At 38.9% G+C, this 27,698-nt stretch overlaps 1 protein-coding gene across 2 annotated transcripts in view; it reads right to left on the reverse strand.

Annotated features, from left to right (window-relative positions):
• Positions 1 to 25,943, reverse strand: part of CCNYL1 (cyclin Y like 1) — a 29,158-nt gene extending 3,215 nt beyond the window's left edge. Inside the window, exons 1-8 of one of the 2 annotated variants that reach the window (XM_081142770.1) lie at positions 25,562 to 25,943; positions 17,489 to 17,563; positions 15,902 to 15,936; positions 11,744 to 11,844; positions 8,535 to 8,570; positions 6,853 to 6,904; positions 5,935 to 6,054; positions 2,051 to 2,217 (exon numbers count right to left, since the gene is read on the reverse strand). In XM_081142770.1, coding sequence (XP_080998896.1) covers positions 2,051 to 2,217; positions 5,935 to 6,054; positions 6,853 to 6,904; positions 8,535 to 8,570; positions 11,744 to 11,844; positions 15,902 to 15,936; positions 17,489 to 17,563; positions 25,562 to 25,787 — 812 coding nt within the window. In that variant the 5' untranslated portion in view covers positions 25,788 to 25,943. The remainder of the gene's footprint in view (positions 1 to 2,050; positions 2,218 to 5,934; positions 6,055 to 6,852; positions 6,905 to 8,534; positions 8,571 to 11,743; positions 11,845 to 15,901; positions 15,937 to 17,488; positions 17,564 to 25,561) is intronic. The other variant, XM_081142771.1, reaches the window with a different exon arrangement.
• Between the last annotated feature and the right edge of the window lie 1,755 nt (positions 25,944 to 27,698).

Below are 27,698 nucleotides of genomic sequence, written 5' to 3' on the forward strand. Positions count from 1 at the left end.
ATGTAAATCAGATAATGTTTTGATAATCAGCTAATCGGGACTTAATTTACTACTGGAATAAATGCACTTCACTATCCCTTTTATATTTTCTCCACTAATACATTTTAATTGTGTAGAAATACAGTACTTCATAGGATTAACATGTCTATTAATAGAGGTTTAATCATGGAAGAAAAGCATTATGCCTACAGAATATGCATCTTCTGGGTTTTTTGTTGTTTTTCAATGGCTAGATGGCTGAATAGCATACCATTTGCAGGCACAGCAAATTTTCTGAATAGCAGCTGCTCAGTTTAACTTATTCTTTTGAAGGGAAGTATATTCTAAAAGGACATATAGATGTTGGGAAGTTTTAAGAAGCTGACAGACGCCAATTTTTCAATTTAGACTCAAAATGAGACCATTACAAATAGTAGTCAGCAGCAGGGGGATAAAACTAATGTATACTAAACACTGTTGTAATGCCTTCCAATTTCCAAAGATCATAAACAAAAGCAGCTTATTATAAACACAGCTCCGGAGTTACTCTGTTCATGCGCAAAAAGCATTGTTTACAGCTAGTTATCCTGTAGCTAGACACTGCTACCATTGCCCCTGGGGCTCACATCTATGAAAACCCACACATTTCCCTGTGTGTTCTCCGATGTTGTAACTAGAACCAGAGCCCCAGCCAGCTGAGTTGCAGGTTTTGAGAAAATTTCAGCTGCCATTATGGCAGGGCTAGTGTTCATGATTACAAATTTTCTGTCCTTCAAGGGACCAGTTTGAAGACTCTTGACAGTGGTGATCAAAGTCACTTTAGCTTCTGCAACTTTCAAAAGTACTTCCATTTGTTTCAAATTCATTATTTGCTGTCACACTGTTTGCTAAGATGGCTACCAGCAAAATCACCATGACTACTCAGTTTACACTATTATCAAAGGGGGCATTTGCACCAAAAGCCACTTTGACAGATACTGACAATCACTGGTCCCTTCTCTTGGTCACAAGTATCTTTACTTCAGTTGTAAATACGCACTCTGGTAATTCTGAATGAGTCTTATCTAGAGTAACGAGCAAAAGAAACAAAAACAAACTCTTGCCACTGCCTACTATGATCTTGCTCTTCTTGTGTTGTTCAATATTATCAAGGGGTGTTCTTTCACATTTTCCTAAATGCCACCAACAAAGACATTTTCACTGTCAGGGGGGCAGCTGGAGTGTCTGCTGGAAATACCTTTTTGGTTTATCCTGCCTCCCACCTTCAGGGCCCTTCACAGCAGTCAAACACCCTTGTTAAGCTTGGTGTTTCACTCTCATGTTACAGTGCCATCTATGACGAGCACCCTCTGGTTACCTACAGCTCCCCACAATGCACTGCTGTGGTTGCTGAGTGCCCCAGGGAACTCTCAAATGGCACGGGCACTAGGTGATGCCCAGTGATACTTTGCCAACTGCCTAAGAGGTAGGAGCTTCCTAACTCATCAGACCTATTTTTAAACACGTGCAATCCTCTTAAAAGGGCAGGAGAGAGCAAAGGGATGAAACCTTCATATGACGCTCATTGTTCTATCATGGTTTTTTAAACAATAGAACTTGAGATAAAAAGGAGGGAAAGACCAGTAAAAGCAAATATACAATGTGTGACTCAGTTTTAAGCAATAACCTCTCAATAGTCTAGTAGCCCTAAGACCGTAACAGTGGCCAAACATTTATTCCAAGGGCCAGATGTATGCCCCTTAAAAATGGACTAGAACTGGTAGGTGGCTTTAAGAAAGCCACAGATATGTACTGTACTGTTGTTCTGTGGTGAGCCTGTAAAATGCTTGTGAAAAACCACCAGAGAAATCATTATGAAGCAGATTATTACAACACATCAAGACCTAATTAATGATGAGGAATATGAATTGTTATACCAAAGAAATGGATGGAAAGAAGTATTTAAATTTATGCCTATTTCAGTTCTCTACACAAAGTAACCTTTACGAACATTTCTTAACATATAACTTTATGGGGGCAAATGAAGTACTAGAAAATGGTTAGAAAGTTCACCAAGACCTTATAAACTCACATGTCCTCAACAGTAATGTCCTTGAGGATCTGGCAGTAGTCCACATTCCATACAGCCTGGTCGTCCCAAACCTTGGAGGCAAGAAGAACGGCTCCCAAAACAATTCTCTTCCAGTTTGTGGGACAAATGTCAATTTCCGCATAAGTTAAAAGCCTTTCTAAGTAAACCTGCAAAAGTAGAACACTGGCCTTTGATTTCAGATCAGTTTAAGTGCTGTGATAAGGACTCTTAGGAATGACAGATTTCATCTATTTTTTAACATGCCTTGTATTCTTAGGTTCTACAGACACTGCTTGGCCAGACAGAACCAGAGGCCAAGTCACAGTTGCAAATCAGATACTTTTGTTGCTTACAAGGCCCATGCAAATTTCCTAGCCCAATTTTTGGTCACAGGAATGAATGTGCATCTTAGCAAAGGTCATCCTGAAGAAATGCAGTTATTACCTTTCCCCTTGTAAAGGACAGCATATACAGGCCCAGTGTAGATTTGAGTTGTTCAATAAATACTTGAGTGCCTACCACATGCAATGTTTCATACCTGGCTGGTAGTTATATGGTGATTTTCAAAATACTTGGATACATAAATTCCTGGTAATACTGAGCACATTTCTTTCTTTTCACAGTAACTAGTCCTTTTGTGGCACATGCTGAAGGTAAAAACTGGTGGTCAATGGAGCCTCCCAGTGGCTGCTGTGTGGTGCAGCAGGACAAGCAGGTGTGCTTGAGGCTGGTCTGTAACTGTCAGTATTCCTGTCTTAGTGTTTTTGTATGGAATACAAATGCATACAAAGGACAGTCCTTCTCATATCCCCTAATGTTCACATCTCCATTATCATTTTGTGAAATTCATCTGTCTTACATAATCTGAAACAGTCAATTCTGTTGGCTTCAAGGTGGTAACAGAGCTGCCAGTCTCTACCCCTGGTACTCTAAACCTGCCAGGTGGCTTGTAAGATTTCTTTTACATGTATTGTCTATTCTACAAAGAACTGGGTAAAGTTAACAGCTGAGTGAAGACTATAGAGGCAAGCTGTGATTCGTTAGTACCTCTAAGGATGCTTTGCAGAAGAGTATATAATGCCATTTGACAAAAAGAAGTAAGTTCAATTTTAAAGAGTATGTGTACTCTAAAAGTTATTAGATTGACAGCTCAGATTTGCCAATGTTCTCCAAACTCAACTGTGTTTTCAAAAACAAATAGTTATTGAACATTATATGTTCTTAGTGAAATTTTGCACCTAATCCCCAAAACTCAACACTTTCAGGTATCCTAAGAACAAATCTCCTTACAAGGTTCAACTCTACTTTATAGAAATAATTGGCATTATTTACACAACACCGGCATTTTCTCAACTTCCTATCATCTTTACTGGCAGATTTAGTATGTGCCATTACTCATTCATAACGCTCACTCTCCTTCGTCAGTGGAATTGACATTTCCCTTCTCATTGAAGCTGTTCTATCAATGAAGTCGATCCCATCCTACTTCTGCAGAACACTATTCCCACAATTACCTCCTTTTGTAGAATCTTCCGTCTGCCAGAGATTTTCCCCAATATGTGCTTATATTGCCTCACCCACCCTCCATAGCCCCTATAGTGCTTCCTGTCATTTTGCTCACAGTAGATGCCCTAATACTGCTTCTCATCTCCCATTCTCTCCTTAACCCACTTTAGTCTCCCCCTGCCACTATCACTCTTCTGAAACCACTACTGCTCATGTGCCTTCACACATGCACACCAGAGCTCTTCATCCCAACTCTCCACTCCCCAAGCCTTCCCCAAAAACATAAAGGGCACTGCCATTTGCCTAATTGCTGCGACCAAAAACCTCCATTTGCCTTAGCCTGCTCTAACCTATTAACAATTCTTGTTATCTCTACCTATCACTGGGGATCTGACAGCTTTCTATTCTATTGGTCACTTCTCACCTGTATCACTGTTACTGCCTCCTGACTTCTCTGCCTCCACTCGGACTCCCAGCTACAGTCTATTCTCCAGAAAGCAATCAAGATAGTGTCTTTAATTAACAGCACTTTACTCCCCTGCTCAATATCTGCCAAAGACTTCCCAACAAAAATTTAACTTATTCCCATGGGCCGCAAGCTACAAGGCCCTGTAAGATAGAACACTGCCCTTCTATGCCCTCATGTTCTAAATTCTTTCCCTCATTCTACACTCTGACTACACTGGCCACACCTCACTGTTCCTTGACTACACAGAGCATGCTTCTGTCTCAGAATCTTGCACTTGCCCCTCTGCCTATAATACCAGAGCTCCTCATCTTCCTCAGTTCAGTTGGGTCACGGTTCAAACATTACCTCTTTAAAGAGGCTCTTCCTGACCATTCTATCTAAAATAGCAAGCCCCTCTAATCACTGTATCACTTTACCCTGCTTTATCTTCTTTTTAAAAACACTCATTGAAAAAAATACTGCCCTGGCAGGATGACTCAGTTGGTTGGAACAGCATTCTGTACAACAAAGCGTTGTGGGTGCAATTCCTGGTCGGAGCACATACTTAGGCTGTGGGTTCGATGTCTGGTTGGGGCATGTATGGGAGGCAACCAATTGATGTTTCTCTCTTACATTGTGTTTGTTTCTCTCCTCAGCACTTAGATCTATAAGTACTATCAGCACTTAAGGGACAAGTTCCCCGGAGGGGCTAGAGTGGTGGGGAAACCAGGAGAGAATAATCGAAGAGAAGCCCAGATAAGTGAGATTCAATAGTGTGTGGTCAATTGCTAAATGCTGCCCAGAAGTCAATCATTCCATAAATATCCCCTGAATACCTCTACTCCTTGCCACTAGTCTATCTTCTGTCCACTTTTTATTCACATGCTTTCTTTGCATTTGAACAGCTACTCTCGATTCCCTACTTTTAGCTCAGACTCACCTTTTAATTCCATGTATTCACATAATTACTGGACATTGCCACCCTGCTGTCTCAAAGGTACATCAAACTTAACATGTCTACAAAGAACTCCCCTTCTTCTTCCAGCCCAGATGCTCTCCCTCCTGTACCACCCTGCCTTTCTCCAGCACATGCTAAGCACTCCAAATGGCTGGTAGCTCCATGAAAAGGCCTGTGTCTGATCCAGTGCTGTTGAGGGGTCTCTAATTCATAAACACCAGCTGCCTCTCTAAAATTTTAACTGGATACTAAAGGAGGGGGCCCTGACCTAAATATTCTTTCCCTCCAGACTATGCCGTTGACTCTTCCCTTTAGGTTTGCTGTAGGCAGGGGTAATACAATCCTAGCCACTTCTCACTAGGACTTATTCCAAATGATAAAATCTTACCATAGGAATTCTGTATGGATGACACAAAGGTCCTTACACAGCTGTAGCTTTGCAGGCAACTAGCAAAGACTTTCAGGTACTACTGGAACTTTACAGACAGGAACAAGAGGACTAGATTAACACCCATCATCCAAGGAACAAAGAAGTTAAAGCTATAGTTCTCAAGCAGAACACACATTTCAACTGCGTGGGGAATACAGCCTGGGAGTCAGCTTAGACCTGCACTGACTCAGTCTCTGCCTGGGGGCCAGATGGTTTGTTATTGCCCCATCCTACCCGACCAGCACACCTTGTATGTGTGTATGTGTGTATACTACACGTGTGTGTGTGTCTCCTGAGATGTGCAGAAAGAAACCAGAAATCTCTCCTGCTGCCTTTAACAGCAACTGCTTGTGATGAGAAAGCAATGGCAACATTTTAAATCATAATGATTATTTAGCTTGAATTTGTATATTTTACTACCTTTGATAGGTTTCTCTTAATAAAATTGTGATGATCATTTCAGGAACCTACTTTTATTTCAAAAATACCATACGCTGTGTACAAAACAGAAAAAGTGCTTTCTGAAAGAAGACCTATCTTACCAAAGTCACTATTGCACATTCAGCTGTTAGCTGTGCGGCACTGAAGAGAGTCCGAACAAATCTGTAAATAAATTTGTGTTCGGGATCATGCTTAAAGTATTCCTCTGGAACCGTTTCTCGCTGAAAGGAGAGAAAAAATGCAATATAAGTATCCAGTGAAGAAAAATACTTAGTGCTCTTATGATAGCAGGTTTCTACTTGCGCTCACATGCCCCTTAAAATAAAATTTTGATTGGGTGACATGTTAAAATCAATGGGATCTTAAAAAACAATAGTGGTTCAATACTTACCGCCATTCATTAAAGAAAAATATAGGCACAACTTCAGAAAATTTATATATGTTCCTTTCCACCTTCCTGCTACAGAATTCTATGTACATTTAAATTATTTTTAGGCTCAAAAGTCTTGATCACCATGTCATGCGTCTCTGCAATCAACTCTGAAAATACATTTTTCGGTTTCCTGCAACCATGAGGCTCTAAGGTTGCGCTGCCTTATACAGTAGCCACCAGCCACATATTGCTATAGAGCATCTGAAGAAGTGAATTTGAAAATGTTTGTCATTTTAATTAATTTAAAATTTAAATAGTCATTTAATTTTCAAATATTTATACTGTTTGATGTTATTGAAAATTATCTTTTACGAAGATACATTTTCTGTTTTTTGGGTACATTTACTTATCTTAGCTCACGACTTACACAAAGCTGCAGCTCCGTTCCTACTGACATATCCCTCATACAACACCCTAATTACCTGTAAATAATTAGATACAAATGGAGTGGGGAAGAGGATTTAAAGGGAGATGATTTTGACTTCAAGCTGGAAGGAGTACTTTTCTTTTAGTAATTAATTTCAAAGCAAATTGACATGAAATAACCGTAGGAGAGAAAAATACAACTTCAATAAAACTGACTTACCGTGAGTGGATGTGATCTCTCATCAAATATATCCAAGGATCTATTTGCATCTCTAAAAAATAAGAATGTGTTTTTAAAAAACTAATTCAGAAACTGTTAACATCTTAGGAACACAACTGCTGGGAGTAGAGATGGGAGTGGAGGGAGCAGCTTAACCTTCAACAGAGCAGTTTTACAAATTCTTCTCTTGGATTCTGTAAGAGGGTTTCCTGAACTCGTTTTAGTCAGCACATCAAATTCTGTTAAATCCTTTCTGTGATGAGCAGCCAGAGTTGCCTTTATAAGCACTGACCCCCCCCTAACAGGCAATGCTAGTAAACCAAATACACTTCAACTCTAACCGCACACTGGAATACACACGAACATTTATAAAGCACTAATGTCCTTAGAATTTTAGCTCATGTGAGTTTTTTTTCTCTTAGTTTCCTATATTATATTGTTATTGTGTATTTCTTCTTCTCTTTTAAATAGTTTTGAGTTAACAACTTGCGTTTTTATTTTAAAAGCAACCAGTCTTTTGATTTAAAAGTTCACCACACTAACACACTCTGCTTATTTATTTATTTATTTTTTAAATATATCTTAATTGATTTCAGAGAAAGGAAAGAAGAGGGAGAAAGAGAGAGAAACATCAATGAAGAGAGAGTCATTGATCAGCTGCAGCCTGCAACCTGGCTGGGCATGTGCCCTGACCAGGAATCGAACCCCAATCACCTGGATCCTAGGTCAACGCTCGACCGCTGAGCCACGCCCGGCCAGGCACTCTGCTCATTTAAACAGTGGTTCTCCAAGTATATTCTGTGGGCCTCTGGGGTTCCCCTAGACCCATTTCGGGAGGCCCATGAGGTCAAAACTGTTTTTATAGGAATATTAAGGCAGCGCCTGCTTTTACACTGACATTTGCAAAGATTGTATAAAAGCAAAAGTGAGTAAAACTGATTTCTGAGCATGAATCAAGGCAGTGGTACCAAACTGTAGTAGTAGTCATTCTATTTTTCACTGCCACTTGAGTTGAAAAAAAGAAATCTGCTTTACTTAAGAACAGACTTGCCCCGCCAGTGTGGCTCAGTGGTTGAGCACTGACCTAGGATCCAGGCGATCGGGGTTTGATTCCCGGTCAGGGCACATGCCTGAGTTGTGGGCTCGATCCCTAGCTGGGGGCATGCAGGGGGTGAAAAACAATTATTTTTCATAAAAAATTATGTTAGTAGTATGGTTCTCAATCAGGGATGATTTTGTCCCCCAGAGGACATTTGGTCATGGTTGGAGACATTTTTTGTTGTCACAATGTGAAGTGGGGAGGGAGTGCTACTGGCATCTAGTGAGTAGAGGGAGCATAGGCCAGGGATCCTGCTAAATATCCTCTAATGCACAAGACAATCGCCATAACCAAGAATTATCTAGCTCAAAACTTCAAGAGTGCTATAAAAATCCTGTTTTAACATACTGGTCTTATTTTTGAATTCCCAATTTTAATTTCTAATACAAATACTCTTTGGGATCCACAATAACTTAAGCATTAAAACTCCAAAAAAACCCCCCAAAACAAATGATTCACTTCAATAACATAATAAAAGCACTCCACAGCTCACTCCAATAATGGCTACAGTTATTACCTAACACTAAACTTGACAGCTGGTAAATTTATTAACTAGAACAACAAGATAGGTTTTTAAACTCACCTGTTCTTTATGTGGTAATATATCGCTAAGGTCACACTGTAGAGGGAAAAAAAATTATAACAATTGATTTTAATATGTTAGGTCTGAACACATTTTTAAAAAGGCGTTAGGGTGGGGGAAGACCTTCCCAGCTGCCCAGTGTCCTTGAAATCATCATTCATAACGGTATCTATCATATGGACACTTTTCCCCTTGTTTTAGTTCTTTGACTTACAGCAAAAATAGGAGAACCAAAATGCTAGGTAATATGCTGTTAGAAGACATGTTTTGGTTGATTATTATATGTTATTACATATTTCCCCTGTCATTTGCCCTCACACCCACAGACTTTTTTGTCCTGTACAAGTTATATTTATTTGTACCCAGGCTTAAATTTAAGCCATACAGTAGTTTTTGTGCTTTTTGAAAAAGATTGTTAGGCCCTGCATTTCAGTTGATTTAGTTTACTATCCACCTACCCACCCATTTTCCATCATTTCCCTAAAGGTAAATAAAGTGCTCTATACCAGATAAAATAATTTAAGATCACTTTTACATAATTATCAGAAAATTTAATAGCAAATATAAGAACCCACAAAGTCAATAGGTCTAACTATCCTTAAATAAGCAGTGCTAACAATGCAGCATAATACTACACAGTGTAATATTTAATAAGTTACTTCCAAATTAGCCTAAATGAAATATTAATGAGCAGATGTGTCCTCAGATACTGTGTAAGTTACTGTATTCCTAAGTTATTCAAAGATATTGTGTACTAGGCAACAAAGGGGTTCTCTTGGTTAAGTTATATGCTTCTCCTCTTTGCCCTCAATGTCTAAAATGAAGCTCAAAATAATTGAGGGAAGGCAAATCTGAATTTTATAATTTTTTAGGTCTACAGAATATTAGCTCTTGTAAAAGGCCTATACCATTGTTAGCATCAAAGATGGATACTTCTATAGTGCTTCAAACAGTTTCATCATCAAATTGATTTCAAAATCACAGAATCCAAAGCATAAAATTTCCAAGCTGAAAATGACCACTGAACCTTAGATTACATTTAATTCAACAACCCATTTTACAGAAGGCAATCAAGGCTTAAAACTGCCTTAAGGTCCGGCCAACAGTGAGAAGTAGTTCTCTTTCTCCTATACTCTCACCTGGCAGTGGTTTCTAAGCTTCTGTACATTGGGATCATCGGAGAAGCTGTAGAAACTGCCTGGCTTTCATCTCTAGACGTTCTGATTTAAATGGCATTGGGAAGACATGGGATTGTTTTTAAAGCTCCCCTAGTGATTACAATATGCAGCAAAGTTTGGGAGCACATGTATTAGGGTTAAGATAAGAATCGCCTGGATGCTTTTGTTCATATAATCATGCCTCACATCCTTCTGATGGCAGGGGTGAGGGGAGTGGGTGGAGGTGGAAGAGGGCATAGAGGGGATAAATGGTGATGGAAAAAATTAAATCAAATTTTTAAAAAAGATCAGAATCACTCTGGATTCTTTTGTCCATATAATCATGCCTCACATCCTTCCTCAACTTATCAAAAGCTTTGTGAGAGTGAGAGAGTAGTTGGGGGAGAGGGGTGGAATGCATGTGTTCAGAGACACATATTTTGAAAAAAGTTGCATAAGTGATTCTAATAAGGCTCACCTACCCCATTGAGAACAATGTACTACTACTCCATGATAAGTAGTTTTTCAAAATCATTTCTAAAAGCCAATTAGCTCTATTAATTTTCTCAGTAAACCTTTATTTCACTAATAGTGAATGTACTGAATGATCATTTTCAAAACCTAATGAGAGCAAATTAAAACTTACTGTACTTCCAAAAATTAGACTAATTTGGAGAAATAAGCATGAAACCTACTTGTCTAAGCAAGGTTAATCTTTAAAACTACTTTTGAATTATATGCTGTCACATCAGGATCTTTTGAATTCAAAAGAATTTACAGAATGCAAAGTCGAGTGGTTTTTTACTCATGGATTTTGTGTCTTGGCTGAATGACAATATTCAGTGATTACTCAATAGGTGCCAAAGCTCAGGACTTGAGAAAGAGGAGGCTGTTTTTGTTGAAACACAATTTGATCTCAGCTACTGTTATAAGTGAGAGAATAAAGTTACATTAGTATGATGTGAACTTGCTGTTTTTAATTAAAGTAAAAGTTACTGATAATTTAATCAGCAAAAAAGCTGGTACATTAGAAACAAAATTAAATTTATAAGGTAATTATGTTTTAAAGACTGAAAAGTAAAATTTGGGATGAGGAAATCAATACTTCCAGATAGCATGTCCCACACTGTTCTGGAAAATAAACACTCATACTCCAAGGAGACACTGATAATGTTCCTTGTCAGCCCCAGTGGGAATCAGAAGCTCTATTTCCTGTTTTGCTTTATTTCTCTTTTAAATGCACTTGAAAGGTTCATATTAGGGTGTTTTTAAAGTGCATCTCCAATTGTGGACTATGTGGTGCTCCCAGAAATTAATGAATAGTTTTCATCATCACAACTCACTGTTCACGTTTACTTAAGTATAAACCTGACTATAGCTAAGTTTCTATGCATATATAAAATGAAATTTACTGTATCTATTATATTAAAATGTGAGTTGAACAAATTATATCTACAAAGAAATTTAACTTGAAAAGTTGTTCCTTAAGACTGGCTTGATGCATTCCCCCCTCTCTGGGGGATGGAAGGAGAAGTGAAATTTTATACAGAAATAGTGCAGGGGGAAAAATGTATGATGGGGAAAATGTGACAAAATCCAATTAAATTTAATGCACATACACTCTGGTGCCAGTAGGGGACAAGCTGTTCCTTCTTCCAAGAGTAGCTTCCAAAGCAGTACACATTGTTTTAGGTCTATATCTCATAAAGAAATACTTTTTTTCTGGAAACATCCAATCAAAAAGCACCTCTCCTTTTTATTATAATAGTTCAACAATGTCTTAACAACAGAAATGTTATCAAAAAGGTAAGTGGTTTTTCTGGGATTTCTTATTTGCTAACTGGCCTTCCCTTCTTCCATCCACTCTAAGGTGAAAATGGAAATTGAAAATTCATATTTATATTTAGGTCCTTCAAGTCAATATATAATTGGCATCAGTTGCTTAACTTGATCACTAAAAAGGACAATCAAATGGCTGCAATTCCGTGTGGCTAGGATGCTCTTAGCATACGGGGTCTGTCACTCAGCCCTTGGCAGCCTAGTTGTACTCACCATTGTACTGTGGTTCTAAGATTAGGCTGGCTGACTGTGCTGTCATCTAGAAATATAGTTGAGCATGAGCTATATTTTTTAGTAAGGTGCCCTGGAGATACCTGAAGGGGAAGGGAAATAGAAGAAAATGTCACAGTAAGTTAAACCTATAAAAGTGTGTTTTTTCCTTGGTTAAAATGTCAAACAATTAAGCATTAAGATTCTTCTTATACTCCATGAGCTGCTTACAGGGAATCCCCCTCCTCATAACAAAGCAAGCTTCTCTATGGACAGGGAGGACTCCTACTCTTCTCCTGCCTCCAACTGCTGAACACAGATTTGGGAAAAATTAGGAGTTCAACTAGTGCCTGACAAATTATTTAAAATTAATCACAACGGAAAGGTAAATCTTACTACAGATACAAATTAGAATTTATCTGCAGTGGTACTGGAGAGGTGACAATGAACTTTTTGAGACTCTCTAGAGAATAAACTATCTTTAAAACACTTTAGAAGTATCCATTTATTTTAGAAGTATCCATTGATTTGTAAAAAGCTCAACAATACAGCAATAATCAAATACTGAAATAGCCTAAACTATGTTAGGACAATTCTCTTCCTTAAAGTAAGGCCAATAACTATTCCCAGTCACTGTAAGTAATTGAAAGTCATAGTAGTATTCTTTAGTATTACAGAATACCAATAATTTTACTATGCTTGGTTTTGCTGTATTTTTAAAAACTAATTCAGATGAGCCTTCCTTCCTCATATTAATATAAAAGTTTTTATCATGCTGTCATGCTTTCCCCATCAGTATCCCCCACAAGTACACAAAATATGGGGTAGGGAGAAAAGCTAGTTGATGCCTTTTAAAATACAGAGCATTTAAAAACTGCCAGTTAGCAAATAATCGGAAACATCATCTATATGTTATTATATAAAACACCATTTCACTTGTTTCAGATGTTTTACTGCAAAGCCATTAACCAAAAGTTCCAGACAGTATATTTTTGAAAAGTACCACTATCTGGAGGAATAAATTCTCCTTCAAGCTAGAACTGTTTTAACTATAATTAAAACTCTGTTACTTAAGCTATGTAGTTAATGTATAATTTACTTTTGGGATCTCAAAAAACAAATAGAGCATAAAAAATGAAAATTCATCCAAATAATTTCATTCTAAATGGACGGTTATCTTTTAAGATCACTAATATTGAGGTGTAATGTGGCATATAATACACCATAATAAAGTCTAATTATGACTAAAAACCTATACATTGAGGGAGTATAAAAAAACGGGAAAAATGCACCAAAATACAGACTAGTTGGTAAAGCTTGGATGATATTTGCTCCCCCTTTCCTCTATTTAAGTTTTTTTCTATTATAAATGTATATTGGTTTGTCTTGAAAATATTAGTGCTAAAACATTTAAAATTTTTAATTAGACATGGGCTTACAGACCTATGGGGGTTTATTTAGTAAATCAGCAACTTACAATCTACTGGATAGATCCAACCAAAGAAACATAAACACTTGCCCATCACTCCAGGCCTCCTGCCAACTGTTCAAACTTTCAGGATCAAGTAACTAGTATTCACTAGAGTGTGGCAGAATTGAGCCTCTGAGCACAGCCTGGACATTTTGGCTGCCAGGGGGTTACTTTCTCCTCATCTTGCTTGAAATTTTAAGACACATGTCCTTTACGGTTAAAGCCTTACTATTGCTGGCTTACAATCTCAATAAACTATACTGACAAACATAAAGAAATGCAAATACCAAAAAAAAAAATTAAACAGCCATAACACCACTGACAGTTTAATGTTCACAGATATTATTAAAGTTGGTCACTAGAACAGACAGGGACAAAGAATCACACTTTATCTTCATTCATTCAGCACTAATGACAGAATAGATGGGACTTTTACAATCTTTACAAGAAAGGGAAGGGGGTACGCTAAGTAGACTTAAGGTTCAATGGCAAAGACTAGAAAAACAATCATACCTAGAAGTCTAGTAAGTCACAACCCAAACCTTACTATCAAAGGTCAGGTACCTGTTGAAATTCTGCCCCCACCCATTATGCTCAGTGTCTCATCTTAACCCATTAAAAAATAAAGCTGAAGTTTAGTTTTTTCTACTTTTTTACAAGTTTTGAATATTAAGAATTAATGACTTTTAATGAAGTTAAAAATTTCTAACACTTTATGCATTAATGAAAACTGCTCCATCTATGTTGCACATTAATGGGACAATATGGCAGGGTGCATACTTTGAATAGAATTCTTAATTAAGAAAAGTATAGTATGCTAATTACTGATATAGCCAAAAATATTCTCCAAATTAATATCATTATACTGAATTAAAACTTTAAACTTAAACTAAACCTATACTTGAAGTGTAAATCTAACTTAAACATGTTGGATTGACCACAAACCTGTTTCCTTTCCCCTTCCTTATAGAGATATCTCAATAGACTTAAAGGCATAAAAAAAGGTTATACACAATATAGGACAAACATCAGGTAATTGTTAATGTTAGAAAGCTGAAGACCAGACGAAGGAGCAATAACTGACATGACAGAACAAAAGAAGCACAAACTTGGTGCCTACAAAGAGTGGCTGGGGCAAGAATAAAAAAGCCAGTTTATCCAGCAGAACCAAAGGTACATAAATCACTGAAATAAGAGATCTGCAGGTTTAGGGCCACCAAAAAATAAAAATAAAAAAAAATGAAAAGGTACATACCAAATGATATTATTAAATTTCAGAATTCCAGGAATAGAGAAGATACTAAAAGCTTCCAGGGAAGGAAGGGATGGGGGGAAAATGACTAAAACTGGTAATATACAATGTATCACACAACATCAACAGACTTAAGAGCAACACTGTAAATGGGAAAACAGTAGAAATGTCTTTAGAACTGCAAAAATTAGCTGCAACCTAGAATTCTATGCTTGATCAAATAGGAGGCATTTCAGAGAGGCCAGATCTCTAAAAACTTCTGCCCATGTACTACTTCCCAGGGAAATGTGCTCCAGTAAAACAAGGGAGTATAACAAGACAGAGGGAAACAGAGAATCTAGGATATAGTGGATCCAACACAAGAGAGCAGTTATGTGAGATCTCAGATGACTTCAGAGAGATATGCCAGGGAAATAAGCACAGAGCAGGTCTAGGGAAAACCAGTTTATACTTGAGTAGGATGATAAAAGGCTAAGGAAGGTTGTTTCCAAGGAAAAAAATGGAACAGATGTGTTTAGTAGATGGAAAATATTTTTGATAGGCATGTGACAAGTGTTACAACATTTTGGAGGGAAATTGTTGTTAAAGAACAGGCAAGAAAATATAGTCAGGAAACTAATTCCATACACACAAAAATGAAAAATTATCAGATATTAAGTTAATGTAGCATAAATGTAGTATCTCTGTTTGACAGTCATATTTGTCAAATTATTAGTTTTGTTAGGTACAAAAAAGTGTGTGTGTGTGCGCGCGCGCGCGCACGCGTGCGTTTCTTACAGCAGGGAGACCAGCCTACTTACTGCATTTGACGATGTGAAATCTTGGCTAGGAAGGGGGGGGTGAGATTATCCTGGAAAGTGTAGAAGTGCTCAGATCTCAGTTACACTTGAGAAAAAGAATGAAGGGTATACAAGGAAGTGGCACAGCCAGAGGACTATATATATGGCTCAACAGTAGAAAATATTTGTATAGTCATAAAAATGTAAACACTGATTCTGATTTAATGAAAAACCATGTAACATGTTGGGGGAATGGAGGGAGGGAAGTAAGGTCATGGTGGAGTGAGAAAACTAAACTTTCCACCTGCTATGACAGGAGGTCAATAAACAGTGCTAAAAATTAACTTAGCTATTAGACTTTCATTACTTTTGTTAAAAAATAAGATTTAAAAATTAAGGCAAAAAAATAAGGCAGATCTTTATACCACAACCATGTTATTGAAATTTAACTTAAATGTCAGAACCCTTAAAAAAATGGGCATTACTAAGCCAAAGACTTTCCTCACTACACATTTGATAATTAGGAAAACAAAAGAGATTTAGAAAACCTACAAGATGTCCATGCTAATGGTTCTGGACCCATTATATTTTTTAGGAATCATTGCAGACAACTTTTAATTCAAACTGTTAGTTTCTTAACTTTTCAACTGTTTACTTACATGGTTTACATAGTTGTTCTTCCTCTTTTCTCGCACTAAGAATAAAAAAAATTAACTGATCAATTCTGATACAAGTGCCATAGAAAAATAAAAAGTTGCTGATTATCTGACATTACCAACATACAAAATGAGACAAAATTCCATTCCATTTTTAAAGATAATTTCCAACAAAATTTGTAATTTAAATCACCTGGTAGGATGGGCTCCATAAAGTAAATCTAAAAATTTGGTTTTACTTTTTGACCTAATAGAGTCTATATTAAGTACAAATGAAAGACTCTCCATGTACAGAAGAAAAGGCAGAACAAATTAGGCCAGGTGAGAAACTTAGCTAATAAATTGTACCTGTTACATATCTGAACGACTACCCAGTAGTAGTGTCTAATCCTACATTTATACCCACCTCACTTGAATCCCCAGCATCTAGCAGTTGACAGCTATAAAAACCAGTTTCTGGCCAGGCACTAACCCCTAGATGCACCAGCATCCCCGGAAGCATCCTGAACCACTCACTGGTAATCAACTAAAATACCTTACTAAAAAAATAAATGTCTTTACTCAATTGGAAAGTAACTATTTAAATTTAAAAATGATTGTGCTAACCTAATTAAAAAAATCTACAGCACACTAAATCGATTTGCCCTCACAAAGGCCAGAAGAAGAAAAGGTCCAAAGAGGGTCTTGGGCTGTACTTTGTTTCCCACACTGCCACCTTCAGTGTGAGACGAGCATAAGCACACATTCCTTAGAACTGAGGAGAGAGCCACGGGATAACTCTCTTTCTGCATGTGAGCTCTCCCTACATGTGAGCAGTCCATGGCTCTGGAAGAAACTGAGAAATACAGCCATTCTAACCAAAAATGATCTGCTCAATACACATACACCATGAAAAGGCAGGTTAGAAACGCCCATTGTTTATTGTGCTGCAATACTTCAAACATTATGGAACCCTCACTTCTTGTATGTCCACTGTCATAATCAACTGGAAAACTTGGTCATGTGTGGCTTTTTAAGCAAGTAAACTAGATTTAACATAACATTAAGGCAAATAAGCAGGCAAGCAGGAGTATTAAAATCCTGCAGTTCTGCTTGCTATCCTAGAACGAACAGAACACAGAAAATTTACACTCGCTGAGGCTAACCTGGGCAACCCCACAGGGACGTGTTTGCCCTGATGTACCTTTGGCACAGCATCACATTAAGATGAGAAAGTTCTGAATTGCTTAAAAATTCTGAGTAGCATCAATCTGGATGTGAGATGGGATCATCTAGTGGAGCACTATGTAAAGCGGGCTACATCTTCATACGTAAACTGATTTTTTTGATTTGTTCAAATGAAAACCTGTGACCTAAATCCTATCACTCATCTTTAAAACGTGTGCTCTTTGGAGCAAGGGGAAAAGGACCCAGCTGTCTGTGAAGAAACAGACCACACCTACATCACACGGCCAACTGGCTGTTCATAAAGAGGTGGCAAAATGTGTGAACAGATCGTCTACCTATTCTCCTCACTGAATACTTTCTCTAATACATAAAACAGAAACAATTTTCAATCTTCTTTTCAGAGGAAAAAAAATATTGTCTTACCATCCGTTTGAGATTTATTCAGAAAAATTGTGCTTGCCCTTGGATGGTCAGAAGGGTTTGATTCCAAAGCTAACTCTGTATAAAAAGAAGAGAAAAAGGAGTGATAATTTAGTTGAGTAGAAAAACATGATTTTAAGAAAAGGTATACATCAATACTGATCATGTTTAACAGTGCTGGGAAGAGTTTTTAGTAATGATAACAAGCCAATTTTAGTAAAGCCAACAATATAAAAATTCTGCTGGAAAAATGCAAAACCAGGCTATGTCTTAGGCTTTTTAAAAAACTTGCACCTAAATAATGTATGAAAATTTTAGATGAATATATGTGTTTTCCCCCTTCTATTTATCAATTAAAAATACATAGTCACCCTCCTTTATGCTAATACTACTAGCACATTCCAGGAACAGTCTCAAGAAGCAAGTTCTACTGTGGCCAATTACTGTCAGATACCAACTAATTTATTAAATATGCCAAAATCAAATGAGTGGTTTCTGGCAAATATTCTTTAGACATTTGGGTTAATTTTAACTCCATTCAACAAATGAACTTACTTAGTTTGCTGTGTTTTACTTGGGGGCTATTCATCGTGGCAGACTGAAAAGGATAGCATAAAAGCTCAATGTTCTAATCTACAGGTATACTTTAGGGATAATGATTTCTAATACTTCCATAAAAGTGAGTTTTAAACTTTTTGCCCTCAATTTCCAAAGCTAAAGTCTTTCTTCTTCCTGCCATGTCATAATTATTTTGGGGCTTCAATAAGAATTCTTTCTGCAGCTGATCATAGGCTGCTTGTAAAAGAATTTTCTGTACCTATGTAACAGAAGGTCTGCCTGCAGTCCACCTTGCACCAAGGTGGGATAATCTATTTCAGCAAGAATACAAAATAAAGTTGTCATTAAAACAAACAAACAAACAAACAAACAAAAACCCTATGGTACTCCTCAGTAGTCCCACTCAAACCACTTAACCAACCTTGTAAGAAAGTGAACCGAGATCCTCAAAGAGGAATGGTTAAGGCACTATTTCGCAAACCACATAATAATGGTTCTATTTTTAAAAGGGTGTTTGGTGGTCAAATCTAAATATACTATATCCTGTTACTTAAGAGAATCGAAATGCACATTGCTGTTAAAAACTCATCAGTCAGTAATGAATGATGTCTCACAGCTTTTCACAAACTCGTCCACCTGGAATCCTTTTTTCCTCCAAGTAACAGAATCTTGCACAAACATAATTTGGGACTTCCTGGTTCAACAGGAACCTGAACTGCCAGCACTAGAAATTTATACAGCTAAACCAAATGCTTTGTTTTTTAAGGAAATTCCTTTACTGAATTTCAAGTTCATTAAACTGCTTTTGGAGCTTGTATTCAACATTCTTATGTAAAAGGCCCATAAAATTATTTTAAAGGGTTTTTTTCCCACATACTTTAAAAAATGAGACAATGATAGTTATTTAGAAAAATAAATTAATTCAGTTGTGCATAAAGTGACAGGCAGAAACTTTTACAGCTGCCTCTAACCTCAGGCTTCTGAAAGGATTTAAGACTATTTGCTACCAAAAGTAAAGCAAATATATTGCCTTTTAATCTAAAAAATAAGCAAAAATGTTTGCAGAAATAGCCATATTATGTATAAATGCCTATGGCATGATAAAGTTTTAAAAAATTATTTAGGGGTTGTGATTAAAATTGCATTTTAAAGACCTACCACTTTTATATTATTAATTTAAATTGCAACTTAATTTGACATGATAGGTTGATGCAGGGAAAGTATGACTTTAAAAAATGAAACTAAGGTCTCAATGTAAATATTCCCAAGAGGGAGAAATGTGTAAAACCCCACTGACATCAAATACTGCTTTTCCCCTAATCTAAGATTCTATCAATTCTAAGATCCATCTCAATTGCACAAATGTTAAAAATATGAAAATATAAATAACCTTAAAATAAATAAAATGCATTACTAAAGACTAAAAGTATACTGAAGTTATGCAATTGTTAACTGTCAATAAATTATTTTTCCTTGTCAAAATATGAGGATGGTGACCAAGAAATGATCTGACAGAATGATGTTAATATATTCCAATTAAATAGAAATGTCAGCAGTTTCTGGCCAAATGATGGGCACCTGTTTACTCAAGGCTTCCTGCATTTACTGAACTGCTCTATCATCCCTATACTATACATTGCATTTATTAATCATTATAATAGTCTCATGGCCCAAACACAAAATTTGGGGTCTAACAATTACCATATACAATGATGATTTTATCTCTTTCAGAACGCATTTGTCACCCGTCAGGAAATTTCTACCCAATGGCCTTGAGCCGGCCTGCCTCACCAGAGGGCACACGGCATGCGCCTGCTCCCCCCAGTCTACTGCTCCTTGAGCCTTGCCTCTGCTTTCCTAGCCTCTGACCATCCTAACTCTGGCTTCCCAACTACTCCTGCAGCTGCCTCTGCCTTGGTTCTCAGTCTTGCTTGGTTTAATTGTCAATCCATCTTTTAGTGACTGTGACTAAGATGTGACACTTCACATAGAGAAGTGCACAAGTACTTTGCTTAGTGTCTCAGACTTTAAGAACATTTCTGAGTTGCAATTTACCTCAATTTCATTTCACATTATGCAATGTTACTATTTTAACCTACATTTAATTACTTTAATACACTTTAAAAAGAGGGTGAGGAAAAAAGGTAGTATCCCCAAAGCTGCTCACATGATGTGTCGTTATATAAACTCTATTCCTATGTGCTATAAATCTGGAATTAACATTCCTGCTCCTGCAAGCATCATTTTTCAAACCTTGGGCAACTCAAATTTATACCACTCAAAACCTGTCTTCTTATATGTAAAACAGATATAATTCCTATACTCAAACCATTGTGAGAATCAAATGAAATGCAAGCTCAGTCTATGTAACACATAAAGCACAACAAATTACAAAACAAATCTTTCACAAATTAACTCAAAAGCAAAATGAGAATGTTTAGCATTGCATTGGAGAGTGTATGAAATGTCCACTCATTAAATATACCCAAGCATCGTCTTAAGTAAATACATGCTTTAGCTGCCCACTAAAGGGAAAGGAATGATATAGTCACACAATTAGCAAGAATTTCTCCCAGTGGGTTTTTCAAAATAAGCAAATACATACTTTCCCTGATTCTGTCATATAGATTACTTGTATCTTCTCCTTCCTTTTTCTCATGTAACGTATCCTAGAGATTACCACATAGCAGTAAAGAAAGCTCTTACTCTTTATTATAGCTCCATGGTTCTCTCCTGTGTGGACGTACTAGTTTATTTTACCAGACCCTTTTAGACATGAGTTATTTCTAATATTTTTCTTTTGAAAATAATGCAACAAAAACTTTGTGAATGTATGGTTTCATATTTGTGGGGTAGTCTTCAGGATAAATTCCTCGAAGTAGGATTTCTTGATTAATGCATTTGCATTGTTGTGAGATTACAACGTCACCTTCATGGGGTCAAACCCCATTTTGCATTCCCCAGCAACATATGAAGGTAACTGTTTCTTCAGCCTTACCAAAGAATGCAGTGACAAGTTTATGGGTCTTCTCCCAATAGGAAAGAAATAGTCTGCATTTCTTTTCTGTGACTTGTCCATTCAGATCTTTGTTCCTATTTTTATTTTATTTTATTTTAAAAAATATTTTTATTGATTTCAGAGAGAGGAAGGAGAGGGAAAGAGTGATAGAAACATCAATGATGAGAGATAGTCATTGATCGGCTGCCTCCTGCACGTCCCCCACTGGGGATCACTTAATTTCTTTAAATCAGCCTTTCGGCCCTGTTTTTTGTTCAAGCCTCTGTTAGCTCTTACCTGGTCTCCCTGCTTCCACCCTATTCTCACACAGTGGCTTCTCTCTCTCTAGAACATCATTTCCCTGCATATATAATAGTCCAATGCTTTCCCATTACAACTAGACAAAAAATCATATTTTCTGTCAAGGCCCATTAGCACACAAGGTCTTAACCCACCATATTCTCCTGGCATCATTTTCCCTCTGCTGCAGTCATCCTCGTGTCCTTCAGTTCTTTGCCTGCACTTGGCATACTGCCACCTGAAGAATTCTGCATGGAAGCCTCTCCTCCATCCTCACATGGCTCCCTCTCAGTGTCACTTAAGGAGAGCAGCTCTTTCACCACCCTGACTTCCTTGATTGTTCATGTGTTTGCCCCTGCGCTCCTCTAAAATGTAAGGACCTGAGTTAAGCTAGGGGCTTGTCTTGTATATATCACTGTTTGTCCTACATCTGGAGTGGTGCCCAACAGACATCTAACCATTTCAGTGAACCCAAACCAGTAAAGTTTGTCCCAATTTTCCTGTATCTTCTAAGTTTTCATCAAATGCTATCTTTCGATTTGTCATCTAAGATCAGCATTACTTTCAGATCTTAGAGTAGCACTTATTCAGAATTAAAGAACCACAGAAACCTAAAAAAGGAGTTTTAATGTGCAGTGAAAAACCAATGGTTACTTTAATTTGGGATAAGAACATTTAATGTTAAAACACCTTAACTACAAAATGACATCCTAATTAAGTTATAAGAAAGTATACTATCTGAATTCTACAGGGAGGTACAACAATGCATCCATTTTTATGTGTCCCCAGAATAAAGCATTATAATGGGATTGTGTATGGTTTCACTTTAAAAGATGGCTAACCACAAAGGGTGAGTAAATGAATAATGCTCCAACCATTTGATGGTACACTGAACAGTTATTAAAAGGCCTGCAGTAGAGCTCCATGCAGTTGCATGGAAATACATCCTGGAGCGCTCTCCTGGTGTCAAGCAGTTCCAGGAGCTTTGTGTCATTACCTCTCTTTATAACAAAAAGTTACAAAGTAGCACATAAAGAGTGACCTCCTTTTCACAGAACAAACAAAATGTTATGTTTATATGCATACAAAAGACTCAAGAAGAATCAACACCAAAATATAAATAAATGTTCTTGCTATCAGGAGCATAAGTGACTTTTCTGGATTTTCTAAATCTTTTACATCAAATGCTTATTAATATTCTCACACACACACAAAAGAGGGTTTAAAATAGCTACTGGAAAGAGGAAAGATCTGTTGCTCAGAGGTTTTTCCACATAATATTCCTTCCCTACTCACTCCTTAGGGAGAAGGGGAGGAAGGGGTCACCTGAGAGAGCACCTTTAGCCAGCAAATTAGCAAAGCTCACAATGTCAGAACATAAAAGGCTGTATAAAAAGTTGATGAGTAATAAATTGGATAATAGAACCTTAAGTGTTTTGTGTGTGTTACTGATACTACCATCAGTTACATTAGATATAGTTAGATAAAGGCAAGGTAGTAGAAAATTATTTTAAGTTTCTCTGCAATCTATCCTAGGTCCTTGGGATATCTCTTTGAAATGGCTTGAAGAAATCATGTTCTTGTGTCGTAGAGCACCATTCATGCATGATTTTGTGTAAGTAACCAAATAATTCAATTCTCCATTTAGAAAAGCTGAAATGTTTTACATCTAAGTAGGTATTTCTTAGTTTCCAGGGAAACGGGTATAAAACTGTCTGAAATAAAGACATTAGAAGCAAACTTTTAATATACTTGTACTTTATATTTGGTGTTCTGACCTTGTTTCTATGGAAACTTATATAGCAAATGCTGAAATTGAGGTTTCTTGTATCACTTTATTGAATCTCCTCCCAAAATTAAAAACAAATTGAAATGAAATTTAACGATCATGTTAAACATAAAAAAGGAAGTTCTATCATGAACTCTATTTTTTTAACTCTTCTGATTTAACACTCCTGATCACAGTCCTATGCTTAACCTTTGTTACCTTACCTGCCCTCTTCAGCTTCTCTGAAAGTCCCTCTGCCTAGGGCATTCTTAGCTTCAATTTGAAGTCACCAGAACAAATTCTTTAAAATATATCAACTCATTTACCTGGTAAATTCATGCTATTTCATGACTTCTACTTTTATTCTTATTCATCATAAGGAATTTAGAAACATAGGATGGAGCCCTGGCTGGGTAGCTCAGTTGGTTAGAGCGTTGTCCCAAATACACCACGGTTGAGGGTTCGATCTCCCATCAGGGCACATACAGGAATCAACCAATGAATGCATAAATAAGTAGAAAAACAAATCATTGTCTCTCTCTCTCTCTCTCAAATCAATACATTAAGAAAAAAGAAAAGAAATATAGGATGGACAGGTAAGTGTTCCTTCTGAGTTGTGTACAGTAATTTTGATGGGAATAATCAAGACTGGAGTAAGTTAAGATAGGCCCACTCTATGGAGAAATTATAAAATATAATCTGCATTCTAAAGAGGTTTTTAAGCACCAGAACTAAATTTGGCATATCTATCACCTCCGTGTCAGCCTTTTCTGTTAAGTAGCTGTGACACAGTCATTTCAGTCTCTCTTAGTTTCTTCAATGGCAATATAGGGAGAATATATACATGAGCCTTATTTGTAGTTACTAGGGCCAAATGAGATATACATGAAAATGTATTGTAAATCTTAAAAGAATATATAAAAGTCCTATTCTGGTCTCTCATCCAACACTACCCATCTAATAACCAGTTTGTAAAATCACTGAGAGGCTTACCCTACAGCACCTAAAACTACAGCAGAAGTTTTCACAAGTACTTACTTGTCTTGGGTTTAAAGGTACAATTAATTCCCATAATTTGTTCCTTTTTTTTTTTTTTTTTTTACAATATTTGAATATTATGAAAAGAGAGTACTTCCCAGTTATAAAGCCACATCCACTATCTGGGTGAATTCACAGGCTTAATTATTCTAACTTTTAAAGAAATTAAAAGCTCAACTAAAGTTTAAATAGAGTAAGAACTATAAGACATTTTCTCTAAGAAATAAAATATTCTCGAATTTAAACGAAACAAATGGGCCTTTAACATCTTCATAATACATTGTTTTCTACTTCAAAGAACAGTCATCATTAGCCAGGTTGCTTCCCAGAATTATTTTAAATCAGGCATTTCCTCTCTCCTCCTCCCCACCCGCGCACTACCCTCCCTGCACCCAACCAGCTGTTTGGTCTTTATAACTTTTATTCAACATTCTTAAAGTTGAACAGGATCCTATGGGTGGGTGGGGAGAGGAAGGAGAGGGAGCCATGGAGACAAACATTCTTGTGCAGGATCTGGCATTTTAACTCCCAAACCTTTATATTACAATTAAAGTCTAAACTTACGTTTGTTTTTTCTCATTTGGAACTTTTGACCAATAGTCTCAGGAACCACCCCACCTCTCCATTAGAACAGGCAAAGTCGCTGAAGTAAGACAAGGCATGTTTGTGTCAAAGTGTGTGGGGGGGACCCTGCTCTCTGCAGCACTGGCAGAAACATTTCACATCCTTCAGTTATTTTAAGTTCCCTCTCCCACATTTTCTTGCCTTCTGCGTTCAAATTATAGTTGAAAGAAATAAAGCAGCTTCTATCCAACTGATAACTGCCTATTTAAGAACAGACAGACAGACTCTCCTCTGCCAGTCTCTATTGCGAACTTAAGTAACCAACCCTAAAATGTTTGCGTCTCAACCGTCCCGAGTACCAACTACCTTACTGGGGGGGCGGCAAGGGTTCCACCAGGCCCCTCCTTACCTGGCTCCTTCACCTGGGCTCCATCCGGATAGGTAAAAAGAGGGAGATCGGATGAATACTCCGGAATTGTGGTAGTAAAGTTTTCATTGAGCAAAGGGAGAAAATCTACCCCAAAGTCTTCATAAAGTCCCACCAGACGTTAAATAAAGCCATAGACAGGCAGGGCGGAGGGCTGGAGGGTCTCAGGCGGGGCTGAGACATGGGAACAGAAGGAACTGTGCGTTTGGTAGTGATGCGGGAAATAAACTGGCCGATAGGACGGGGAAAGAATAAGGGGTGGGGACGCCAGGCAGAGCCAGCCTTCCTCCCCGGTGCCCGGCCCCGGGAAAGCCGGCTCCCGGCAGGAAGGAGCCCGAGGCGGTGGCTCTCTCCCCGGGGACGCGGGGGGCGGCGGTGGCCAAAGGTACTCCCCAGACCACCCGCCGTCTGTCGCCTCCTTACCGTCCGGCATCTCCCGGTCGCTGATGTGCTGCAGGTGGTGGCCCTCGCCGGTTCCGAAATCCAACTCTGCGGGCTCCAGGGCAGCGGGCGAAGGTGCAACTGCCACCGTGTCCCCAGCCGCCGCCTCATAGACCTCAGACTCGTAGTCCGGCTCTGCCGGCCCCGAGCGCCGGCCCATGTTGGGGCTGGCACTGGGCTTCACGCAACAGGTCAACGTGTTCCCCATGGGGTGCCTACACTCCTCGCCGCGGTCGCCGCCTCCGTCCGACCCCGCACTCCGCCGCGCTCAGCAGCCCCCCTCCCCCAACAATGGCGCGGCCGGCACGGGCAGCCCCGGGGCTGCGCCGCGCAAGCAGGCTCGGCCTCGCCCGCTGTTCGCCCGGCCGCAGGGCCGCCGGGCCCCGGGCAGGGCTCCGGGCCCGGCCGCACCCCCCGCCGCCGCGCCGCTACCGCCTTCCCCGAGTTGCCTAGTCTGTGAGGGCTGCGCCCAGCCCGACTTATTTAAAAGGGGTGGGGACCAGACAGGCGTTGAAAACTACAACCACTGCGAGAAGAGAGCGCAGCCGAAGCTCCTCCTCCGCCCGCAACCGCCTCTCAACTGAAAGCCGTTGTCCGGCACGGCACCAGCCAACCGGAACGCGCTCTGCGATCACCTGGTTACGAGGGACCAATCACGCCCGGAGTTCTCTCCCCCGTCCCGCCTCACTGGGAAGGTGGTGACTCACAATGCGCTGCCCCGCCCCCTCTCCTCAGCGGCCCCGCCCCCGGCCGGCGTGCCGCACACCGCGGTTTCCATTCATCGCGCGCCGCGCGGAGCTCTCCGGTCCTGCGGAAGCGCCCGGACACGTGCCGGTAGGAAGTCCCGCGGCCCCGGGCTCTATGGGGGCCCCCGTTAGCGGCGAGCGAGCGGGTCCGCAACTCGGGTTCGCCGGGTCTGAGAGCTGACTAACTTGATGCATTGCTCAGGGGGTGAATTTAGTTCACCCTCATTTGTTGACAGTTTTTTTAACTAAAAGCTCCTACTCTGCCTTCCAAAAGTGTTAGTTTTCGCCTGCAGCTTGCCATAGCAAGCCCTGGAGCCCGGGTCCAACTCGGAAAACAGCGATGGCTGTGTGTCTTGAGTGAGACTCGCGGACACGTCGCCCTTCCACTTCCTCATCAGGAAAATAGGGACCCAGCTGGTCCCTCCCAGCTGGGGCACCGGGGAGTCACCTATTCGCTTTCCTCGCCTCTGTCTCTCCCTTCCAGGGCAGGAGTTTCCAGATTTTCTTTTCTTTTGGTAATATTTTCTGTTTATCTCTTTTCTTTGACAAAATCTGCAAACCCAAAACACCAATCCATCAACCAACTTGTTACTCGGAGAATTCTGAAAAAAATAATTTTTTTTACATTTGTCCATTCTTGCACAAAACAACTTAAAAACAGAAAGAAATGACTATTTTTGAAGACAATCTTCCTCTGAAAGAAAGCGGGGGGGGGGGGAGTGATTGTAAATGCATGAAGCTGAGAGTTAGTCGTTTCACAGGACATCAGTTTCTGGAGCTTTCCCAGGGTAATTGAACTCAATTATTGGTATAAATGCTGTATAATGATCGGCAGTAAGTGGCAACAAGGAGAATTAGCCCTTATCAGCTCTCAGGGCTGCCAGACCTCACAGTAATTCAAAGTTCGGCTGCTAGTTTTACCGCAGAGAGACCCTGAAGGAACCAGGGAACCCTGACTACAGGGTGTCACCCCAGGCACACATTGTAAGTTGCAAATTGCTTCTTGCTCCATATTGTTTCCAAAGGATAAGATTTCCACAAATGTTCTCCCTCGCTAGAAAACATTACCTTCCATCCTCTACTTTCTTGAAAGTTTAGCTTTATTTTTGTTGTTGACACTCCCGCTTTCCCCGCCCCCTTCCCTGCCTTACTGAAGTCAGAGCCATTTTTCTTGCAATGATTTGACGTGTTCTCCTGTTACTTCTAGGAGCCTCTTTCACAGAAGCCTCCTCAATCTAGCTGTTGTTAGAAACGCTGCAGGAGTTTCATTAAACTTGAAAGCAAGGAAATGTTTGAAGAAGTTTTTTTAACCAAGTTTGTCCCCTAGAAACAATGCCTATATATTTTAGGACACAATCTTCCTCATGATGACT

Source organism: Miniopterus schreibersii (genome assembly GCF_964146895.1).
Source record: "Miniopterus schreibersii genome assembly, chromosome: 7".
Lineage (NCBI taxonomy): Eukaryota > Metazoa > Chordata > Mammalia > Chiroptera > Miniopteridae > Miniopterus > Miniopterus schreibersii.